Source organism: Nicotiana tabacum, chromosome 1 (genome assembly GCF_000715075.1).
Source record: "Nicotiana tabacum cultivar K326 chromosome 1, ASM71507v2, whole genome shotgun sequence".
In the NCBI taxonomy this organism is placed as follows: Eukaryota; Viridiplantae; Streptophyta; class Magnoliopsida; order Solanales; family Solanaceae; genus Nicotiana; species Nicotiana tabacum.
The window spans coordinates 76,895,604-76,917,459 of NC_134080.1; the positions used below are offsets into that span (position 1 = coordinate 76,895,604).

A 21,856-nucleotide genomic window follows, 5' to 3' on the forward strand; every position below is an offset into this window, starting at 1 on the left:
TAGTGTAGATTTATTTGGGTGAGAAAAAATTAGCAACTCACGGAATAGACTAGTTCTATTGTCATGTGTCATTTTAGTGCAAGTTGACAAATGTATGGGTTAATCACTGTGCCCTACTGCCTATCTTACAGGTAAAAGGTGGTAAACTTAGAATAGTTCTATTATCATGTGTCATTTTAGTGCAAGTTTACATGTAGTCTAAACCAAAATATAATTCATCAATAATTCACCCAAAATGGGTTACAAAGTAGAGTTACATCATTCAGAGGTTCGGTGTTCAAATGCCTCCGTCACCTATCAAATAACGCCACCGCCCATTGACAGACTCCATTATCACATGTAATTGTATTCCTCTTTCTTGAGATTTACTTTGATAGCAAGAATGAGACCCAAATACTTTCAATGCTCGTAGCAAGTTCACGAATCCTTCAGCAAGCAAGACATGAATCAGAAACGTCGACTAGAATTCTTCCAAAGAAATATTAAGCAACTCATCAGCCCAAAGTTTACTTCTTTCGATGGAGGTGAAGAAAGAGAAAAAAGAGGCAATGGACCTAAACAGAGAACAAGGCGAATGAAGTTCCCCGATGGACCCATGTTTCAACTAATGCAGACTGTTCAAAATACTACTGTTGAAGCGCAGAATGTGTCAATTCTGGGAGATAAGCTTAACTAAGATAAGATGATAATCAAATGAGTTTTAACTTCATTAAAATAAGAGAAATTGGTTGTAACAATTGTACGTACGCTTATAGACCTATTTAGCAGCTAAGACTGGAGAGATTATTAAAAGAGGATTGCTACATTAAACAAACACTGTTTATTCTAGTTATTACAAATATAGGTTTATCCCAAAACTCCAACTTAAGAGGAAACCACTTATTACGCTTGAACGACCATATACCCGCAAAGAGAGGGAATTGCAATCGAATTTACTTGAACAACAGAAGATACTCGGTCAGTCAACCAGAATGATAGCAGCGAACAACTCAGAAGAACCGGAAGGAAACAGTAGTAGGCAGTAACAAACTCAACGAGCCCGAGCGACAGCAGCATGTATGGCATCTGCTAGATGTGGAACTGTCCTGGAGCTCAGACCTGCCATACTGATGCGTCTGCAAAATGAAATATGTGATGTATGTCAAAGGCTTTGGGATTATCTGATATCCCAAGCTTAATTGAAGTTGCCACAATTAAATACAAACTTAGAAAGAACCATGCTCTAGAAATGTTCATTAATACAGCCACATTTCTCTTAGCGTTCATCAAAGCTAAGGTAGCAAGAATACTGCAAGAAAAGAACTAACTGATGGCTGAAAAGATTTTAACTCCCTTCCCTCTTTCTGTTTTACCATCCGAGGGTAGAAATTCTTACGAGGTAATAAAATCACATATCAGATGTGGAGGAGACATGGTAGTCTGATATGATATACAGTACTTTTTGCTGAGAAATGACATATTACCCATCTGATGTCATGTAGATGTGGTACTCTTTGGTCATGAAGGCAACTTGCTCTGAGTTAAGTCCCGTGAAAGTAAACATTCCAATCTGCTTGATAATGTGACTCCAGTCACCAGGTGTACCTGCCAATCAATTGAATTCAACAGAAATAGATATCTTATACATGCAATGCTTGACCTTTAAGTCGACTAAAAAATGCCCGACTTGCCCATCAATTCATGTAAATAGAAATAAGTATCCTACTCATGCAATGCTCGACACTTACATTGATTAAAGAATGCCTGATACTGAAGAAAGGAGCTGACGACATGAGACTTTGTCTATAGCCAATTTATGAAGACATGATGATTCTAACACCTGATGTGCCAAAATGGAAGTTTCCAATGACATTTTTTTGTAACACAATGAGGACAACGTCCAAATCACAAACTTTAAGGGGAATGCTGAAAGAATGCAACCTATCAGGAAAAAATCTGATCCAACAATTTTTCTTTATTGGGGGATAGTTTCTTGCCTGATCCAACAGTTCATGTCCCCAAAAGGATCGTGCAAGGGACATCTAAGGGACATCTTTGGGGATGGTTTTCCAAAGGTAGAGAACCCAGTCAGAGCCAAAGTTAAGAGGTGAATTACCTAAGAAGTTGATGAAAGCACTAAGGAGGATCGAGATCTATTAAGATTTGGAGAAATGTTTGAATTTGTCGAATTCCATGTTTTGTTTGCTTAATCTTTTTCCTAAATTAAGCTTTCATTCAGGAGAGTCAGCTGGTGAAGATTGGTCCTTTTGATAAATTATCTAGACAAATGAGCTGGAACAAGTTGCAGCATATTTTATATGTAGAAGTATACGCCACGAACATGTAGCATTTATAATGACACTTGAACCGAAATTATCAAAAATGAGAAAAATATCCGAAGTCGATGCAGCAAGAAACATGTAATAAGAGCACGCATACGTGAAAATAATGCAGCAAATTTACCTCTAGCACGTAAAGCATCAAATAATTGCTGACGCATTCTGATGATTCTATCAGCCATTGCTTTCAGCTCAAGGGTCCATTCATGGTACATGTTTCTGCAGAAATTTAGTGATTTATTTTGCAGAACAATGACTAAACATAATTTTTGATCATACACTGGATTCTATCATATAGAAAGAAAGGAAATGGCTTTTTTGGGGTCCCAAGAAGCAATTTCCTGATGGTTGATATATTACCTGTCTTTAAGGATTGTGGCAACTATTGACGCACCATGGATGGGCGGATTGGAATACATTGGCCTAATCACCAACTTCAGCTGGCTCTCAACTCTGCTCGCCACATCAGCATTCCTGCAGACCTACAGATTTGAGAAAATTTGAAGAATTATAACTGTCAGCAGAGTTTAACTGAGGGTTCAGAACTATATCCTTCATTTTTCTTTCATTTGTGTGATAAATATGTCATCACTGTGCGACAAACAACACCATATGATATGCAAATTGCCTGTTATAACAGGCTCTTTATTCATTCTTGAGAAATTACAAACTTTTTATGCCTCAGGATGAAAAAAAGGCAACCCGTTGCACTAAGCTCCCGCTATGCGCAGGGGTCCGGGGAAGGGCCGGATGACAAGGGTCTATTATACGCAACCTTACCCTACATTTCTGCAAGAGGTTGTTTCCACGGCTCGAATCCGTGATATAAAATAATTTATATGTGATGTCCAAGGCTCACAGTTATTTATTTGGAAGTAAGCTATATAAGCTTTAAACAGTTCATAACTACCAAATTTTAACATCACAAAAGAAGGCCACTATGAAAACAGTAAGACAGTTTATGCATCATGAGAATCAATCTGAGAAAAATAAAGGTAATGCAACAAATGACCAACTGGAGATATAAATTTTCAGAAATAAGGCACAGTTGTCCATTGTCCTTTAAGACGTACAATGCTTAGAGCTCCAACACGTTCACCATAAAGCCCCATATTCTTTGCATAACTTTGAGCAACAAGTACTTCACCTCCATCTGCCACAAACATGCGAACAGACTGTGCATCTGTATCTAGGCTTCCACTGGCAAAGCCCTAGAATATCAAAGTTTGAATATCAAGGTTAATTGACATATACTGAACAAACCACATCACTTTTAAATGCTCACACAGCAACAACTCCAACAGCCAAAGTGCTCTGCACATCTGTTGATGATCTCTTACCTGATATGCACTATCAAAGAAGGGCAACAATCCTCTTGATCTCATCAATCTCCTAATTTGCTCCCACTGATCAATGGTTGGATCAACACCAGTGGGGTTATGGGCACAAGCGTGAAGTAGCACTACCGCTCCCGATGGAGCAGATCCAAGGTCTTCCAACAAACCTGTCATGTACGAAAAAGAAAGTTCTTGTAAACAAGTCGGCGATATGCAAAGTTGTGAACACAAGCACGAAAGGTTAGAATGTCACGTGTCATACTTTTAGATGTAAAAGTTGTGTTAAAATTAAAGTTAGTCATTCGGATTTAAACGTATGGATTGTATTTTATCAAGTAATCTATTTATTTCCGTCCACTCTCTCAGTTTCTCACATGGCATTAGAGCCTCTATGATCTTGTGGACCTAAATAGATTTTGTCTTTTCACAGAGATTTCCCTCCACAATTCACTTTCTTATGATAGTTCTACAATTCTAGCCTTTCCAGTGATCATTCTGATTGCACCACTTTTCTTTATTGTGACTGCTGTCACAACATCAAACCTCTTTCCAGTGACTGTTTCAATCTCTGACTCGTTTCTATGCATCAGCATTCGATAATCCTTCTGGTACCACTGTACCTCTTTCAGATGGTGTTTCCCGGCCCCTCTCCAATGGCCTTTTAGTGGCACCTCCTCTATTTGACCCGCATTATTGAATTTCTTCCTCCTATTCTTCCGACCATTGCGGTTGCAGTAACTTTTTTCAAGAACATTTCGACAACTGAATTTCTTTTTTGACAAGATTCCAGGACTTGTTTGGTTACTTTTCTATGTTATCAGCTATTCCCACCTTTGGTTCCGTGCGACATTAGAATGTCAATCTTTTTTATTTTTGGTAAGGTATTAAAAAGTCAAAATGTTAAGAGCTAATGTCAAATGTAGACGTTAGTTGGTCCCTAATATGTTAAATTAGGCGTTTGTTGCATTCCATTATTATCAAGTTATATCTCCATCTCTCTTCGCTTATTTCCTCGCAGAAAAAGGTATAAAGAAAAAGCATAGATGACGATGACTTTACAAGTTTGCTGGATTACAATGCAATCAAACAAGTGAAACCATCCATCCACAACTTGATTCAGACTTGTGATAATTTGTAATCAAATACCAGAATAAGACTAAAAGAACATCCATCATCCTGGAAGAGAGTAATAGTAAACAGCATAGCCATAGATATCTAATGGGACAATATCCTGTTACATCATTATATTGTAGGGAAGTGTTTCATACCTTGAAAATTGAGTCCACGAGTTGCTGGATCATAGTAGCGGTAACTCTTTACCGATAATCCAGCTAAAGTGAAAACTTTTGGGTGGTTTCCCCATGTTGGTTGGGGAATATAAATTGTGCGCTGCAGGAATGGTTACATCAAGGTTAATTCAACTTTGAAGATTGTTTACCCACGAAGGCTAAGAAAACGAAGGAAAATGAAAGGTAGGTTAGGAAGATGTAGCAGTTTACTTGATGATAATGTCGAGCCAAAAATTCAGCTCCAACCCTCAATGAGCCTGTGCCAGACAAGCACTGCACAGTTGTTACTCTGTTCTCTTGAATAGCGGGGCTGTACCAAGCAAAGAAAGTAAGAGCTCGTGAGGACCACAGGTAAAAAGAGGAATTAAAAATGTGAAAAATTGAAGTATATTAACAACTCTCCTTTAACATAAATGTATATGAAGCAAGTCAAAGTTTAAGCTGGCCTAAAAAGATTACATAGAACATCTGGAAGATCTTGGAAACGCATAAGATAAATTTAACATCTGTCAGCTCTAGACAGCAATACACTTGATCACACGCATCAAGAGTTGCTTGCTTTACACGCTAATCAAAGAGACACTACCCAAATTTCAAAACATGTACAGATATTATCAGATAAATCAGATCACCAGAATGCGACCACACAGAGAAATTATGAGTAGAGTTGAGGAAATCAACACAACGGCAGTAACATGTATGCAAGTGAACAGCATTTTCATGAATAACTGACACGTGGAATGGCATGGATGGGATGGGAAGTTGGTTTTAAAAAAATGTGACCAAATGTTAATAGATGCTTCACAAAGATCTACCAAGCCATCAAACACTTGGAATGGAGCCTTATTATCTGAAGATATCATCCTATGCAACAGGAAAATACATGCTTTATCTCCCTGCATATCTTATCGGCAACACTATACAGAGAACAGGAACTTTTATACCTGTCGGCGCCAAGTATCAGCTTAGCACTCAATTTATTGAAGTCTGCCAGTCCCGTAATAGATAGGTACTCTTTAACGCGAGACCTGCAGAAATCTTGAAGTTTAATCACATAGAATTAAGGAAACATTTTATTCATACTCCATGAAATGGCAATGCAAGTACCTGTCATTTACTAGTAGCTGCTCTGCTTGTCTTACAACATTCAAAACAAGAGGTTTTCCTTCCTGATAACCCCAAAAAAGGGAGAAAGAAAAAGAAACACGTTAGTTTTATTAGCTGAAACATTTCAATATAGCAACACAAACTGTGGAGCCCCATATTCAACAGTCAGCGAGAAAAACCATCAAGAGATACTTATGAAATTTGAAAAAGAACTAAGTATACACAACTACTAGCCCTTCATCAATAAACCTCCTTCCTCTCCCTCTACCTTTAAGGATTTAAGATATTAAGAAACATAAATTCAGCTAGGAATTTTAATAGCTCCCACTTTACTCTCACAGCCAAATATAGAACTTGTTTTACTCTGATTGAAAAATCAACACATCAACTCAAGAGCTTCATTGTTTTGAGTCCACATAAGAAAGCTAGCAGATTGCTGAGAGCAATTCACAAAGCCCCAAGAAATAACCACCTCATGACAAATTTGTTGATGACCCAAGTTTCTTAACTAACAGGTAAAATGCGATGTAACAAGTTGTGTTTGACAGACTCTGAGCCAACTAGACTACAAAAAATAAATGCAATCTTCTCTGTGATCTTTTGAACAAAGACACCACAGATCCAAGAATTATCATTTATTACAAGGTGTGAAAAATAGAAATCATGAAGTTCCAAACTAGGTAGATATGTCGGAAACCGTTTAATGTGTTTGATAGTGCAATGACAGGAATGCGGAAGCTACTTGAGTTTTCTCACTAATTATGAAAATCAAAGGTAACTTTTTCATATGCATTACAAGTTATGCAAACGCAGAACATCCAGCCAAGTACTTTTAATATTAAATTTTATCAATTATGGCAAACCATAATCTTAAACATTATCTCTTGGCAGCACATCAGCCAAACACTAGTACACTACGGCGTCGGATTAACTGTATGAAGCTAAAATAACACCACAATCACCAAAACAATCACAATTCTTTTCAATTAACAGAAATGCGTCAATCTGAAGAAACCAAAACACAGATCCATCAGTAAATATCTTTTTATTCGTGTTTTTAGATTTCAATCAAGGAAATATCAAAAAGGATGATTATCCAGCAACTGATAATAGTGCTCCATTGACCATAATAGCGCAAATACAAAATCCAAAAAGGATGATCACCTCTGTGCGATATGCACCAACTCCCAAATTCAACTTCATGGGGCTACTATCTTTATTGTAAGCAATAGTGACCTAATAACCAAAACATAACACCAAGATATGTCACGAAGACTTCAACAAATAATATTCAAATTTCAATAGAAAAAAGACAAAGATAATAACAGAAACTAAATCACAATATATCTCTACATTTAAATACACTTTTGAAGATATCAACACACGAATTTCTCTTTTTATTCGCTCAATTGATATGTTAACCCCATCATTTTTCACTTCTATCAACTTGAAATCGAAATTTCGTAGTGATCGGACTAAAAAAAAGTCTTAAATTCATCATCCATAAGAAAAAAGGAATATTTAATTCAATAGGAAGAGAATGAGTATCAAGCTCTTTCGATTAGCAAATAGCACTACAATTCCTCTAAAATTCAGCTTATAACAAGAGAACATTTGATACGGAACAAATGAATACATACAGAACATTTGAGCACGCATATACTTAATATGTTATGTGAGTGAGTGCGTGTGTGTGTGGATGAAGAGAGAGAGAGAGAGAGAGAGAGAGAGTTACGCCGAGAATAGGATCTTCGGGAGCGCGAACGATGTGAGAGAAGACAGAGTTGGTTCCAGCATTTCCAGAGGTAGGAGCAGCGACGATAGAGGATTCGACGGTGGCGGAGGACGACAGTTCAAGGTGTCTCGCCAGAACACTCAACCTCCGGTCAGCGGACGGTGACGGTGATTGTTGTGACATGTTCATTTTGGCAGTACGAAACCTTTGCTTGCTACAGTACGCTTTCCCTTTTTTGCAAGTCTATTAGCAGGAATCAATGATCTTGATTCATGTAATTTCATTATATATAGGAGGGAGAGCTAGGGTGACGCGGCGGGTGATGGAATTCGGTGTTATCTGATGACGTGGAAATTGTGGGACCGGTACTAACTGTCAATTCATGGGAATTTGGGAGGTGGGCGATAGGCTTAAATTTCCTTGTGGCACGTACTTCAAGATTGAAGATTTGTTTTTTAATACGTAACCACTTGTTTTTTCTTCCAAGGAAGGTATTTGAGATATTGAAAGTCAAAATTGAATTTTCTTAACCTTTGTGTTTGCCACGAGTAAATTGCTTAAACGGTAATTGAAGTATTAAAAATAGATAAATAAAGTTTTTTTATATTAAAAATTATTTATTTATTTAGTACTTTACTCGAAAGATTACTACAGTCAGAAAGAAATATAATCGTCATTTTTTAATAACGCGACATTTGATTTTTCAAGTCAGAAATAGAAAACATTAAACTTAAACTATGTTTACCAAAAACCTCATTCGTTCAATGGCATTTGTTTAGCATAGATAAGGAGATTCTACGGTTCAGGTACTGGACTTCTATTAGGGGTGGTTTGGTATGAGGTACAAGAAAGTATAAGGGTGATATAAAAAATTAATATCATCTTAATATTCTGATTGGTTAGCAAATCAGATATAAGTTATTCCGGTGTTAATTTTAACACTGAAATAACTTATACCTTATAGAAGGTGGGGTAATTAGCGTCGGTATAATTTATACATTCTTTTTAGAAATTATGCAATTGTCATTCTTAATACAACATACCAAATAATGAATAAACAACAATCCCAGTATAACTAATCCCAGCATAACTTATCCCAATATAACTTATAACGGCATAATTTATACCGGTATAAATCGTATTCCAATCAAACGACCCCTTAGTCTTTTTGGTTAAAATGGATATTGGGTTTAATGCTTTTTATTCTTTCACTTAAAAATTCAAGTGCCATGATTACAGAATGATCAAATATTATTTACCCAAAAAATGTGAGTAACAATTAAAGATAATTTGTGGTTTTAAAGATACATGATATATTCTATTACTAGTGATTAAACAAGTAATATTGAGCTTAAGTGAGAAGAAATAATGAACCAAATCAATGTTGCTGAAGCAGTAGGGGCCTCGAGTTTGTCTATCCAGGGACTCGAGGTCAGCTGAGACCAAAAAAGTATGAACAATAAAGTAAAGACAATAAAGCTGAAGAGTAATTGCTGATCACGTTAAACAAGAAAAGAATAAGAATGTTCTATTGCTGTGAATGATCTGATCTTTACAAAATGATTGGGGTCCCCTTTATATAGGAGGAGAAAACCCCAATATAGTACCTTGCTCATAAAGGTTAAAAATCCTATTGGTACATGTATATAACGGTCTAGTATGGACCTGTACTATTTCGTACAACCCTTATCCTATAATTAATGCCCGGATCTATGTCTCCTTGAGAAATTCCCACTCTTTCTTGATTGACTTCGAGATTATGTTGTCCTCGATGCAGGTCGCGTCAGGCCTTTGATAAGCTTCCTCGAGGTAGGTGTCCCTTAGCCGGATCTCCCCATACCTCGAGTCTCCTTTCGTGCTTTACACTCTTTCTTACCAAGCATATGAGTATTAATGACAAATAAGGCAGGAAGCACAAATAACATCAAGGAGAGTGCTTAAACGAATATTCCAAACACATTCCAAATCATAACTTTCCAAGTCAACAATGGTTCAATAACCCTCAAGAACCGTATTATTCAAATACTTCCACGAATCTCATAAATGATCCACAACACAAGTATAGAGCCTAGCATCTCAAGAAATTCGGTTGTAGTAATGTAGTAGTGATTTCACATAGAGATGACCGAATTAGACACATCAATGTATTCTTACAATTTCCATCAAGTTTGATCAAGTTATAACAAACTAAGTCTTTATATCTATCATTTAATATTATGTCCTTAGTATCTAAGAGTCAAACAAGTCATTAAGCAAAATGTCACAAAATTCTACAAACATAAATATAACATAATCCACCCCCGAGCAAGATTAACCCTGGCACATAAATATACGTTCGTCACCTCATATTGTTGATACCCAATTTTTCCCTATATATTTTCAATATATAAAATAACTTCAAAATAACATATATATGCATATATAAGCATGTCCAAGTGTTTTATTATTTTTTCCATACTTTTAAAGATTTAAATTGATTTATTTTTTCCCTTTTTATCCATAAAATTCCCAATAATTATTTCCAAAATTATTTTTTTGATAACCCTTCTATTGTATTTCTATATATATGCCAAAATATGGCTAAAAGTAACTTTTACATATTTTTATGATTTTATTTAGTATTTTTAAAGCTAGATTGCACATAATTGCAATACTAGCCTTTTTAAGGTTTAATTATGTTTTATATTCATAAAATTCGATCCTGTATTTTTAAATTGCTAATTGTATATTATAAATCATTTAAGTACTTTAATTTATTTTTTCAGAAACTATTTACTATTTTTCATAAATTAGAAAGAGAAAATTGGCTATTTAAATAACAGCCCCTTTTGTATTTCAATTATAACCCAAATCGGACCCCAATTCCCCAGCCCAATTTTTAATTAAAACCGACCCTAACCCAATTTTAACCCAAGCCCAAACGAGATCCCCACCTACCCCGTTCAATCTGGACCGTTATTCATTCAGATCAACGATCCCCATTCTACCTACCATAATTAAACCCAAACGACCACCTAACCTAATTCATTTCCCACCAACCCGCCGGCCTTGAATCCCCTTTCCTCTCCAATTCTCTCTGCAACCTCACTCAAACCCTAGCCGCCGCCACCCAAATCAACCCTAATCCCATTCGATTCTCACTCAGTCCATGGACTCCCATGGCTTTTTGAGATGTACATCGGTCTCCTATGTCTACTGGTTGCCTGTTTTCGTGATTTCATGAAAAAATCTCGAAGAGATCTAGTCCAGACCTTGCTCAACTTCTATCCATGGTCTCTTTCCGGCCATCCATGGCTGTTCGAGTTAGATCTATGACTTTTCCGTCTAGATCGGTAACTTTTCGAAGTCTCTCACTTTTTCTAGGTTCTACGAAACCCTAACTTTAAAGATTTTTTGATTTTCTTTCAGATCTGTCTTAGATCTGTGTATGTTATGAACCTTTTGGTGTTTTTCTCAAAGATCTCTCCGATTTTTAAAAGCAACTCTCCGTCTTCAAGATTAGGGTTTCTTAAAAGACTTCTCCTCTGATTTTTCAGTATTATCTTATGATTTTACTATGTTTAAACGGTTTGATTATATTTTTCTTATACTTGACTCATCGTGTTGAAAACCCTAAGTATCTTTGGTTTTAACCGGGGTCCTGGAACTGTCTTTGTTTATTTTGTATGTATACCTGTTTGATTGAGTTCTTTATGGTTAGATCCTTTTTCTTTGTTTATCTTAACTGATTCTGAGTTTTCACCTCTTTAAACTCAACTCTGTCAAAACCCTAATTTCTTAAAATTTTTCTTCACTTATTACTGTAAGTTTAAAGGCTTTCTTTACTTGTTTCTGACCTTCTTTACCTATTAGTTTGATTTTCCACTCTGGTTCTATGTGTTAGCCATGACTACTTGACTCGTTGATTACCATACTTCGAGTAGTCCTTAGCCTATTCATGTCACTTCTGAATGTTTATGCTCATCTAGTTTGCTCCTTTTTGTCAATATATTTGACCTTGCATGTCTGATACGCCTGTTCATTCTTTTCTATTTATATGTCGAAGTGCAGAATCATGACTCCTTCTTGATTGATCTTGATTTCCTTAAGTTACGGGTTGATTGCAAGGTTTTCGTATAAACCCCTAATTTTACTCGTTTGTTTAAAATCGATTGATTCCCTTCCTTTATTTGCTGTGGTGTTTCACCCCTGCTAAATCCCTTCCCCAAATTAAGTATATTCTGTACCTATACTCAATTATATGCCCTATACTTTTACCACCCCTTATATGGTAAAAATCAATCTTTCTCAAACTGATTCTCTTTCCTTAATTATCCCTGTAGTATCCGTTTGAGCTGTAACTCCTTGATTAAGGGGAAATACTTGTATTAATTGATTCTGATGATAATTATTTCCATATTTGTGTTAACCCTTTACTTGTTACCTTATTTTTCACTTCTTTTCAAAGCTATAAATACCCTACCATCTCTTCTTTAAAGACACGAACAATTGAGTTCACAACACACACTTACACACTCAAACTCTCTCTCTTTCTCTACTACTGCTACTGCTACTGCTACTGCTACTGCTACTGCTACTGCTACTGCTACTGCTACTGCTACTACTACTACTACTACTGCTACTGCTACTGCTACTGCTACTGCTACTGCTACTGCTACTGCTACTGCTACTGCTACTGCTACTGCTACTGCTACTGCTACTGCTACTGCTACTGCTACTGCTACTGCTACTGCTACTGCTACTGCTACTGCTACTGCTACTGCTACTGCTACTGCTACTGCTACTGCTACTGCTACTGCTACTGCTACTGCTACTGCTACTGCTACTGCTACTGCTACTGCTACTGCTACTGCTACTGCTACTGCTACTGCTACTGCTACTGCTACTGCTACTGCTACTGCTACTGCTACTGCTACTGCTACTGCTACTGCTACTGCTACTGCTACTGCTACTGCTACTGCTACTGCTACTGCTACTGCTACTGCTACTGCTACTGCTACTGCTACTGCTACTGCTACTGCTACTGCTACTGCTACTGCTACTGCTACTGCTACTGCTACTGCTACTGCTACTGCTACTGCTACTGCTACTGCTACTGCTACTGCTACTGCTACTGCTACTGCTACTGCTACTGCTACTGCTACTGCTACTGCTACTGCTACTGCTACTGCTACTGCTACTGCTACTGCTACTGCTACTGCTACTGCTACTGCTACTGCTACTGCTACTGCTACTGCTACTGCTACTGCTACTGCTACTGCTACTGCTACTGCTACTGCTACTGCTACTGCTACTGCTACTGCTACTGCTACTGCTACTGCTACTGCTACTTGTGTTACTGCTACTACTACTTGTGCTACTGCTTTGTCTAGCTGGCTGAAAGCCAAGGCTAGACAGTGGAGTTCTGATTTATTTACCTTTTTCTGCACTTTGCTTCTTCAACTGGTATGTTCTTAGTTTAAATATTGAAACTCAACGTTATGTGTTCCCTTGTTTGTCAACCCTTGTCTCTTTCTGCACTAACTTAATAGCTCATGCTGTTAAATGGTACTTCTTATTTACTGCTTCACTCAGCATGCTCAAAATTCTGCCATCCTTTGTTCAAATGTAATTAGCATGTTTACTTGTTCCTGTTCATATCCCTCAACTAGCATGTCTTCTAATGCACTTGATTCATGACTAATTATGTATTTCTAATTTGGGTCCTCTATGTCCCCCAACCCCTACTTCCCTGTTTGTAACTACTAAAGCTGTACTACCCTCTGAACTTATTCTGTATGTGTTGATTGTTGCTCCTATCCCCTGTCCCTTTCAAAACGGTTTTCCCTAAGTAGCTCTTCTGTTGCTGTTACAAATTTATTTCAAACCAATCATTTTCAAAACTTTTTTCCAACTCAACTCTCTTAAATATATGTCAAGCACTCTTAGATCATTAGGTTCTGCCCCTCTTATGTGAGCCTTGCTTTGGGACCCTTGAGCTCCCTCTGAACCTGGATACATAAGAGCTGGCCCTTCCACGCTGCACTTACTCTTGGTTTTGCAATCTGGGTGTGAGCACTGCCCGGGACCCCTTGAGGTCCTTAGGGAACTCTGACATACCCATATATGAGAAAGGCTTTGGAACAATATTGACATTTGAGGTGGTTTATTACATAACTCAGAGAGGAAGTCAGAATCAGGTTTCCTGTAGTTGTAACTTCTTACTTTTCATTTCTTATGTAACTCTATCATGACCTGTAATAATTTGTAAACAATTATTGGGGTGTCTAGTGAAAAGGGATGGGGAAATATGCATGCTATAGTTGTTAAGGGGCAGAAAGCATCTTATTAGATTTATATTCTTAATTGTGCAATAGAAATCATGTTTAGGATTCATACATGCATTAGAAAACCATGTTCTTAGGACCTATGTTTCTTGCTTCAGCACTTCATTCATTAGTCCATGCTTTATGTCTATTACTTAGAAATCCTGCTCCTAGGGCAATAACAACACTGATATAAAAAGCTGTTATTTCAAAAATTCTGCAACTCTTGTGTACACTTAGAAATCATGCCTTAAGGATTCTGTTTTCAATAATCTTGCAATTTGCATGTGCATATTAGATACCATGTTCTAGGATCCTGTTTGCATTTTTGTTTAAGAAACGCCTAGTTAACTACTGATTCACGAAAAGGGTAGTAGAGTAATAATTTTCACATTGTGATATTTTTTGAATAAAATTGGCAACAATCTCTACAACTAGAACAACATGTTTTGAGTAAAAAAATAATCTCAAACTGTCTTAATGATTTGGAACAACTGCTGCATCTCGCTTTGCGCCTAGGCAAGCCCTAGGTAATAGCTTAAATAAAACTGGAACTGCCTTTTATTTAATTGTCAACTATTAAAATCAGTAGGCAAACCTGATTCAGACTTCTTTTCTGAGTGATGTAATAAATCTGGTTCTGATGTTACCACTTAAACAGCCTGCTTAGGATTTTAAATTCTGACCTTAACTGTGTATAAGTCATGTTGTCTATGTGCATTATTTGTGGAGGTATAACTGAGCCTTCTGTCTGTTTTTCCCCTTTAAATGCAGTCCTACTTGTCTTGTATGTCGCCTTAGTATTTTGCCTTTAAACCTGAGGGTCTGCCTAGAACCTCCTTATAGGATAAGAGTCCTAGATTCCTCCGGGACTTATAAGAAGGGACGAGTAGCAGCATGCAATAAGAGTCGAGACCAACCTTCGCTTTAATTACCTTTACGGGGCGGGAAAGGGTAGATATGGATATGATGACTGGTGCGCTAATACCACGTGTATCCTCTCTTTTGAGGAGTGTCATACCGGGTATTGCATTGATGTGATTCATATTACAAATAAACCTACGACACCCCTTTACATTCATAAGCATGCTTAGATTGTAACTCTTTTCAAAACCTTGCTTTCATTAGTCACTTTCAAACACTCGCAAACTTAAATCCCCTATTATTTGAGCCCTACTTGCTAATTGTACAAATTCACAAAAAACTATCTGGTCGGGAGCCCCACTAGTGGATCCTGAGGGGTGCCTAACATCTTCCCCTTAGGATAATTTCAAGCCCTTACCCTATCTCTGGTTATCAAACATAGTTGTAGATAAACCCTGTAGGTGCCCTAACACACCTTAAAAATCGTTAGGTAGCGACTCTTCAAAAACACAATACCCAATTTCCAAAAGGAAATGAGTCATTACACCCCGTGAATGTCGAAACCCGGACTCCTCTCCGCGGAGGGAAAAAGGGGGCGCGACAGCATGCCGACTCTGCTGGGGATTTTTAGGCTTTTACCATTTTAGATTGTTCTTGTGAATTTGTACCTCCCTATGTGCAATTATTTGTTTAATTTCTTTATGCATTTAATTTCTTCTTCAAAAGCAAAACTAACATATCTTTCTTGTTTCCCTCCTTTATTACCGCTTTAAATTACAAAACTGTTGTATTTATCGCTTTCTTATCGTGCAAATACATGTCAACATGCTTTTAATTATTGCATCATCATGCTCAACATCATACTCCACTCGTGCCAAAAAATATTATAGCAATGCTTGATGAGTGATTGCGCTCTTCCTATATCATTACCCCCTAAATTCTGAAAGGCATATTTGCGGTAAAACTAGTCGATCAGCGGTGCAGTCAATAGTTCCATGCCTTCCCCCTTGAGTTGTCCGCTCAAGGGTACCAGTCTAAAACCCCATAGAAACCTTACTCTATTTTAAATTGTGCATGCAACATGGTCAAACCTAGCTGGGTCATTTATGTTGTCCACATAATGATCCTTTAAGATAGCCTTGTCCAAGTCCACTGGGTTTCTCTAAACCCAAATGGACATCATCACGTTCTGTGTATTTATTTGGAGAACTAAATGCTTCATGCTAATTGTTGATGTTAAATAGTCAAGTCCGGTGGGGGTATAATCTTAACCCTTTTGTTTTGTAGAAAATGAGGCACGAGGTCCCCAGTTTTGGTAAGATTAGCACGCTCCCACTCTTGCTAGACTGGTGGAGGAGTCTTCCATCAAATGACCAAATCAATGAGTGGAAAGTGAGGGCCGCCAAAGCTAGCAAAAAGTTGGAATATCTAGAATACAGTCTGCTGGAGTTGGAAAGAAAAGTGAGGAAGAGAGTCGCCGATTGCCAAAACGCTAAGGGAAACGAAGGAGAACACCTGGCAAAGGCATTTTTACTGGTGAACCTATGCGAGCTAGAGGATTTGATCAACGTGAGCATTCAACCTGAGGAAGGTCCTTTTGGGACCAAGTAGATAGGAGTTCACCTTTTTCGCTTTATGGATGTAATAAGACTAATAGCCATTAGTGACTTTTATTTCTTGTTTATTTAGTGTCGTTTTGGGATTCGTCTATTTTTATCAATAAAATGAGGCATTTAGCATTTTAAGTTCTCCAAATTATCGCTAGGCCTACCTCGGGCACAAAGAGGCTCCTAAATTAGGACACGATTTACATTCCCGCACAATGTGTTTAAATATTGCAATACTTTTTATAATCCTCACTAACTTAATTACCTTTTTGTTTCTTATTTTTATTTTGTTTTTGTTTTATTATTCCCTTCCCCAAAGGTTAGTTCATGCATTCTGGCATCATCATCTTATTTCACAAGATCCAGGGGCCCTCCACCCACTCCTCCTCTTAGTCCTATCAAAAGCAAGAACAATGGCAAGATGGAAGATTTGACCAACATTAGGAAGGAGAACACAGTTGAACGGGTAGAGGCCACTGATAGCCAGGGTGTCCCGATTCCAAATTATAATGTGTCACAACTTAAACAGAAACTGCTAAAGTTCCAAGAAGATCTCGATCAGGTTCGGAATCTGGCAAGCCTGTCATTTTCCCTCAGCACCCCAGATGTCAACATCCCTAATACTCAAAACCCTACACCTCCTCAAAACATCCCAAAACAACAGAATCATCCCACTCTTCGCCACCACGTTGCTCCACCAAAGAACCAATGTAACACTTGTCATACCCCAAAAAACACTCCACTACTCATCCCAGAAACTCAAAACTCCACAAATAACCATTTCCATACCCATACACTAGGCCACCATAACACTCCTATCTACGTGGAGACCATGCCACACTCCACCCAACCTATCTCATGCACACCTGAGTTTGATGAAAAGGATCTGCTTATTAGGAACTTGGCCAAGGAACTTAAGAAACTGACAAGCTGGATTCAGGGCATCAAGGGAAGCAAAGGAATCGAGGGGCTGAACTCTGAGGATCTTTGCATACAGCCTGATGTCGAACTGCCTGAGAGGTACAAACCTCCTAAGTTTGAAATGTTTGATGGTACGAGTGATCCAAGGGTTCATCTGAGGACATATTGCAACAAGCTGGTTGGAGCAGGGAAGGATGAAAGGATCCGCATGAAGCTGTTCATGAGGAGTTTGAAGGGAGATGCGTTATCTTGGTATATCAGCCAAGATCCCAAGAAATGGTCAAGCTAGGTAGGCATGTCATCTGACTTTATGGACAGATTCAGGTTTAATACAGAGAATGCACCAGACGTGTTCTATATACAGAATTTGAAGAAGAAGCCCATAGAGACGTTTTGCGAGTATGCTACTCGCTGGAGGTCCGAAGATGCTAAGGTCAGACCTGCCTTAGAATAGGAGAAAATGAACAAGTTCTTTGTCCGGGCTCAGGACCCGCAGTACTATGAACGACTGATGATGATTGAGAACCACAAGTTCTCCGACATTATCAAATTGGGTGAAAGAATTGAAGAAGGTATCAAAAGCGGTATGGTTACAAACTTTGAAGCCTTGCAAGCTACAAATAAGGCCTTACAGTCCGGTGGTGTGTCCAAGAAAAGGGACGTAGGAGCCATGATGGTTTCACAAAGGACCAAGTCTCTCCTCAAATACCAAACTTACCCAACACCTCTACTCATATACCAACCAACTCCAAATTACCAAGCACCCTCACCTTCATACCAAGCTCCTCCACCAACTTATCAGTCATCTCCACCTCCTACATATCAACCTACGTTACCCAGATACTCCCAACCTGCTCATGTCTACCAAACCTATAATGCTCAACCATCCCACTATCAATCACCCCCTGTACGCCAAAACTTCCCTAGACCTCGATCTAATTTTGATCGGAGACCTCCGAAACAATATATAGCCATTGCTGAACCCATCGACCAGCTATATGAGAGACTCAAAGCTGATAGTTATGTCACCCCCATCCCTACTGCAACCCCTGAAAATCCTTCCCAGTGGGTTAACCCAAACAAATCCTGTGCATACCACTTCGGCATGAAATGGCACACCATCGATGAATGTTGCTCCTTGAAAGACAAGATACAGTCCTTGATTGATAATAAGATCATTGTGGCAAAAAAACCCGCTCCAAATGTCCGCAACAACCCTCTGCCAGACCATAAGGGTGGAGGTATCCACATGATTAAAATAGAAGATGACTGGGATCCCGAAGGATCAATCGGGTTGATCGCAAAAGGTGATGACCCAAAGAAACCAACAATTACTCTCAATCCAATCATAGTCCAGATCCAACCATCTGAGGACGCTGCGGTGAATATGTCTATACCACTTGAGTTTGAAGCAGCTGTAGACATGTGATTTTTGACCCTCCCCAAGATTTTTTATATATTAGCGTAAAATATTTAATTTAGGCATAATATAGATATTTTAAGTAATTTTGACTCTTTTACTCTATTTTATTACAAGAAAACAAAAATTTACAAAAATAGGCTCATTAATGTTTTGTATTCATTTTTAATCTTTAAAAAAATATATACAAAAATAGTATCGTATTTTTATTTTAATATGATATTTGAAAATACCAAAAATAGATTTGTTTTAATGGTTAGTTTTATTTTAATAATTATTTAACTAGTAGGAATAACTAATAAATGGGCCCGTATTTTTAATCTCGTTCACAGCGAAATAATAGAACTTGGGCTCGAGCCACCCATTTTTAGGCCTAATTTTGGACCTAGCCCACAATTTCCAAGCACATAATTCCTAGGCCCATATCCCTTAACCTAAAAACCCTATCAAAAAACCTACAATATGAAAATAAAAAGCTTAAGACTAAAAAGAAGGAGGAGACAACGCTGAAAAGAAAAGAACGAGCAGCTGTGCAAAAACGAGACCCCCCGTGCGTCATCTGCTTCAAACCCTCCCCACCTTTCTTCATTTTCCCAGCAAACCAGAACGACCCCCACCCCATTCACGTCGTCTTCTTCGATGACCCCCCTTTTCCCGGACGTTTTCTTCACAACGGACCCGCCAACAGCCATGGCTTGTAACCACCATGAGACACCGAGAACACACAACAACCATGGCTTGAACCCTACCCTCTCGTTCATCATCTTCTTGAAGCAGCCATCCATGGCTTCTTGTTGAACGAAATAACAGATCCCCTTTCCCACGAGTTCATCTTCTCCAGCAAAGCTAACAGACGAAGACCTAGGAAACCTAAGACGATGGAGAAGCAGCCGCTGCCGTGAGCTTCATCGTCTTCATCCTTCATCTTCCACCATAAAACCGCAGAACACACCCCCCGTCGTCTTCCAGTTGAGTAGAACCCAAAAGAGAACCAGCAGCTCCGTGTCCTATTCTTCTAGACGAAACGCAAACATTCACAAAGAAAAATGCACCTATAGGGAGACGAGAGGAACGAGGGTTTTTCTTTGTCACGGAGACCGTTGGCTTTGTCGTTCTGGTTTAGTTCGAGTTTTCCGGCGAGCTTCAATTTCGTCGGAGGTCGTCTTTCAAGGAGTCTGTTCCAGTCGTACGTCGAGGTGATGATGGTCTCGAGGTCTGGTCGCAGTTCCGTCGAGGCTGTTCGAACTCCGTTCGACGGCCTATTCTCCTTTGAGTTGTAGCCGACACTTTCTTTCTGCAATTCAATATAGTGAAGAAAGGTTTTGACCTCAAAGGTCCGCTTCTTTTCCATTTCAGCAAAGTTCATGGCATATCTCTTTTAATCGCAGTTTTTTTGTTGATTTTATTTGGCTTGAATTTTTATCATTCTGTGCTTGGTTGTTTTCCATGATTTGTTTGTGTTTCATTTCTCATCATCAGTTGGTTCGATTGTGAGCGCTTTGGGTCAAAGGTATAATTTTGATTTATATGAATCTAAATTCAGGTGTAGTAGTAGGGAGGCACACATACTTTGTTTAAATTTGAGATAGCGTAATTCGTAAGATGCCTTAGTCAGAGCATTTGGTACAGTTGGGTCATGAATGTTAATTAATTTTAAAAGGGGCGTTGGGTTTGTTTACTGAAAATGGCTAAGGGACAATGGAGTAGCTTGTGAACTAGTAAATGGTCCAACTTTAGTTGTTTTTTTCTTCAAAAAAGGGGCCAATTGTACTACAGTCATTTTTTTAAAATTCATTTATGCTAGCCCTTGACTTTGCAAAGTTTTCAAACTCGTAAGGAAGAACGTAAAATGAATATTCAAAGCCTTTAAACGCGTTTAATATACCACCGTGATTGTGGACACGTTCACGTGACATGATTATGATTGTAAAAACAAAACCGGAGTATGCGTTCGCGCAACTTTGGTCAAACTTTCTTAATAATAATAATGCGTTATTAATTGTGGACACGTTCGCGTGACATGATTTTCGATGCGCCAACCAAATGGGTACACGTGCGCGTGACTCGTTTCAATATAATTTTCTTAATTTAAAAGCGGTAAAGGGTAAATGCACATAGGATCTAAAATCAGTAATTAAATTATTTTAATAAGCCAAGTATGATCAAAGCGACCATGCTAGAACCACGGAACTCGGGAATGCCTAACATCTTTTCCCGGGTTAACAGAATTCCTTACCCGAATTTCTGGTTCGCAGACTGCTAAACAGAGTCAAGCTCTTTCTCGATTCGGGATTTTAAACCGGTGACTTGGGACACCATAAACCTCCCAAGTGGCGACTCTGATTTTTTAATAAATAAACAATCCCGTTTCGATTGTCCTTTAATTGGAAAAACTCCCTTATATTTATGCCCTTTACGGGGTGTGGGTAAAAAGGAGGTGTGACAGCTCTGGTGACTCTGCTGGGGAACGAACCCAGAATCTCTAGTTCAGGGTTCAAGAATTCGAGCTTGTTAACATGATTTTTACTTGGCTTTATTTATTGTTGATATTACTGTATTATGTGAACCTTTTGTGCTAAATGCTATCTGTTTACCGCTTTGATGTTGTTTGAGTTGTATATAACTGTCTTCTTACGCCACCCATCTGAATCTTCTGGAAATGGTGCATACGTTCACGTAGCCCGCTTTTTCTGTAGAAATTATACCAAATAGAACGAGGCTGGACAAGCGACAAGGCCGGGTAGACTTCAGTGCTCCTGGTACGTCACCCCCTCCTCGGCCCCAATTGTCCGCTCGGGTACCCCAAGTCTAGACCAAAATCCCAGGATTTAAACCTAGAAAAAACATAGCCTCATGCCGGATCCCTAGTAGGAACGTTTGTTTGCATCATGTGCATTTGACTTAGGGGACTCAATACAGGGGTTGGGTCCGTCTAGGACAGGTATGCCCGAAA

The 21,856-nt window shown here is 38.4% G+C and overlaps 1 protein-coding gene across 2 annotated transcripts; it reads right to left on the reverse strand.

The window, feature by feature from the left end:
• Positions 1 to 686: 686 nt before the first annotated feature.
• On the reverse strand, positions 687 to 8,055 carry LOC107825707 (aspartate aminotransferase, cytoplasmic). Of its 2 annotated transcripts, XR_012708682.1 has the most exons (13): positions 7,787 to 8,055; positions 7,216 to 7,287; positions 6,052 to 6,113; positions 5,889 to 5,972; positions 5,155 to 5,254; positions 4,924 to 5,044; positions 3,659 to 3,822; positions 3,392 to 3,529; positions 2,679 to 2,800; positions 2,443 to 2,537; positions 1,728 to 1,819; positions 1,464 to 1,584; positions 687 to 1,115 (listed from the first exon to the last, which is right to left on the reverse strand). XR_012708682.1 is itself a non-coding variant. In XM_016652595.2 (12 exons), exons 1-12 carry the CDS (start codon positions 7,973 to 7,975, stop codon positions 1,031 to 1,033), a joined length of 1,353 nt encoding a protein of 450 aa, XP_016508081.2. In that variant the 5' UTR covers positions 7,976 to 8,053; the 3' UTR covers positions 687 to 1,030. The 2 variants fall into 2 exon arrangements, 1 of the variants encoding a protein (XP_016508081.2); XM_016652595.2 differs by lacking the exon at positions 1,728 to 1,819 and having other exon boundaries at positions 7,787 to 8,053.
• Positions 8,056 to 21,856: the final 13,801 nt, after the last annotated feature.

Coding starts and splice junctions, on each gene's coding strand:
- LOC107825707 (XM_016652595.2), bottom strand. CDS start 7,975: ATGAACATGTCACAACAATCACCGTCACCGTCCGCTGACCGGAGGTTG. Junction 3,823..4,923: donor TCGTGGACTCAATTTTCAAG/GTATGAAACACT, acceptor CGTACATGACAG/GTTTGTTGGAAGACCTTGGA. Junction 2,538..2,678: donor GCCACAATCCTTAAAGACAG/GTAATATATCAA, acceptor AAATTTCTGCAG/AAACATGTACCATGAATGGA.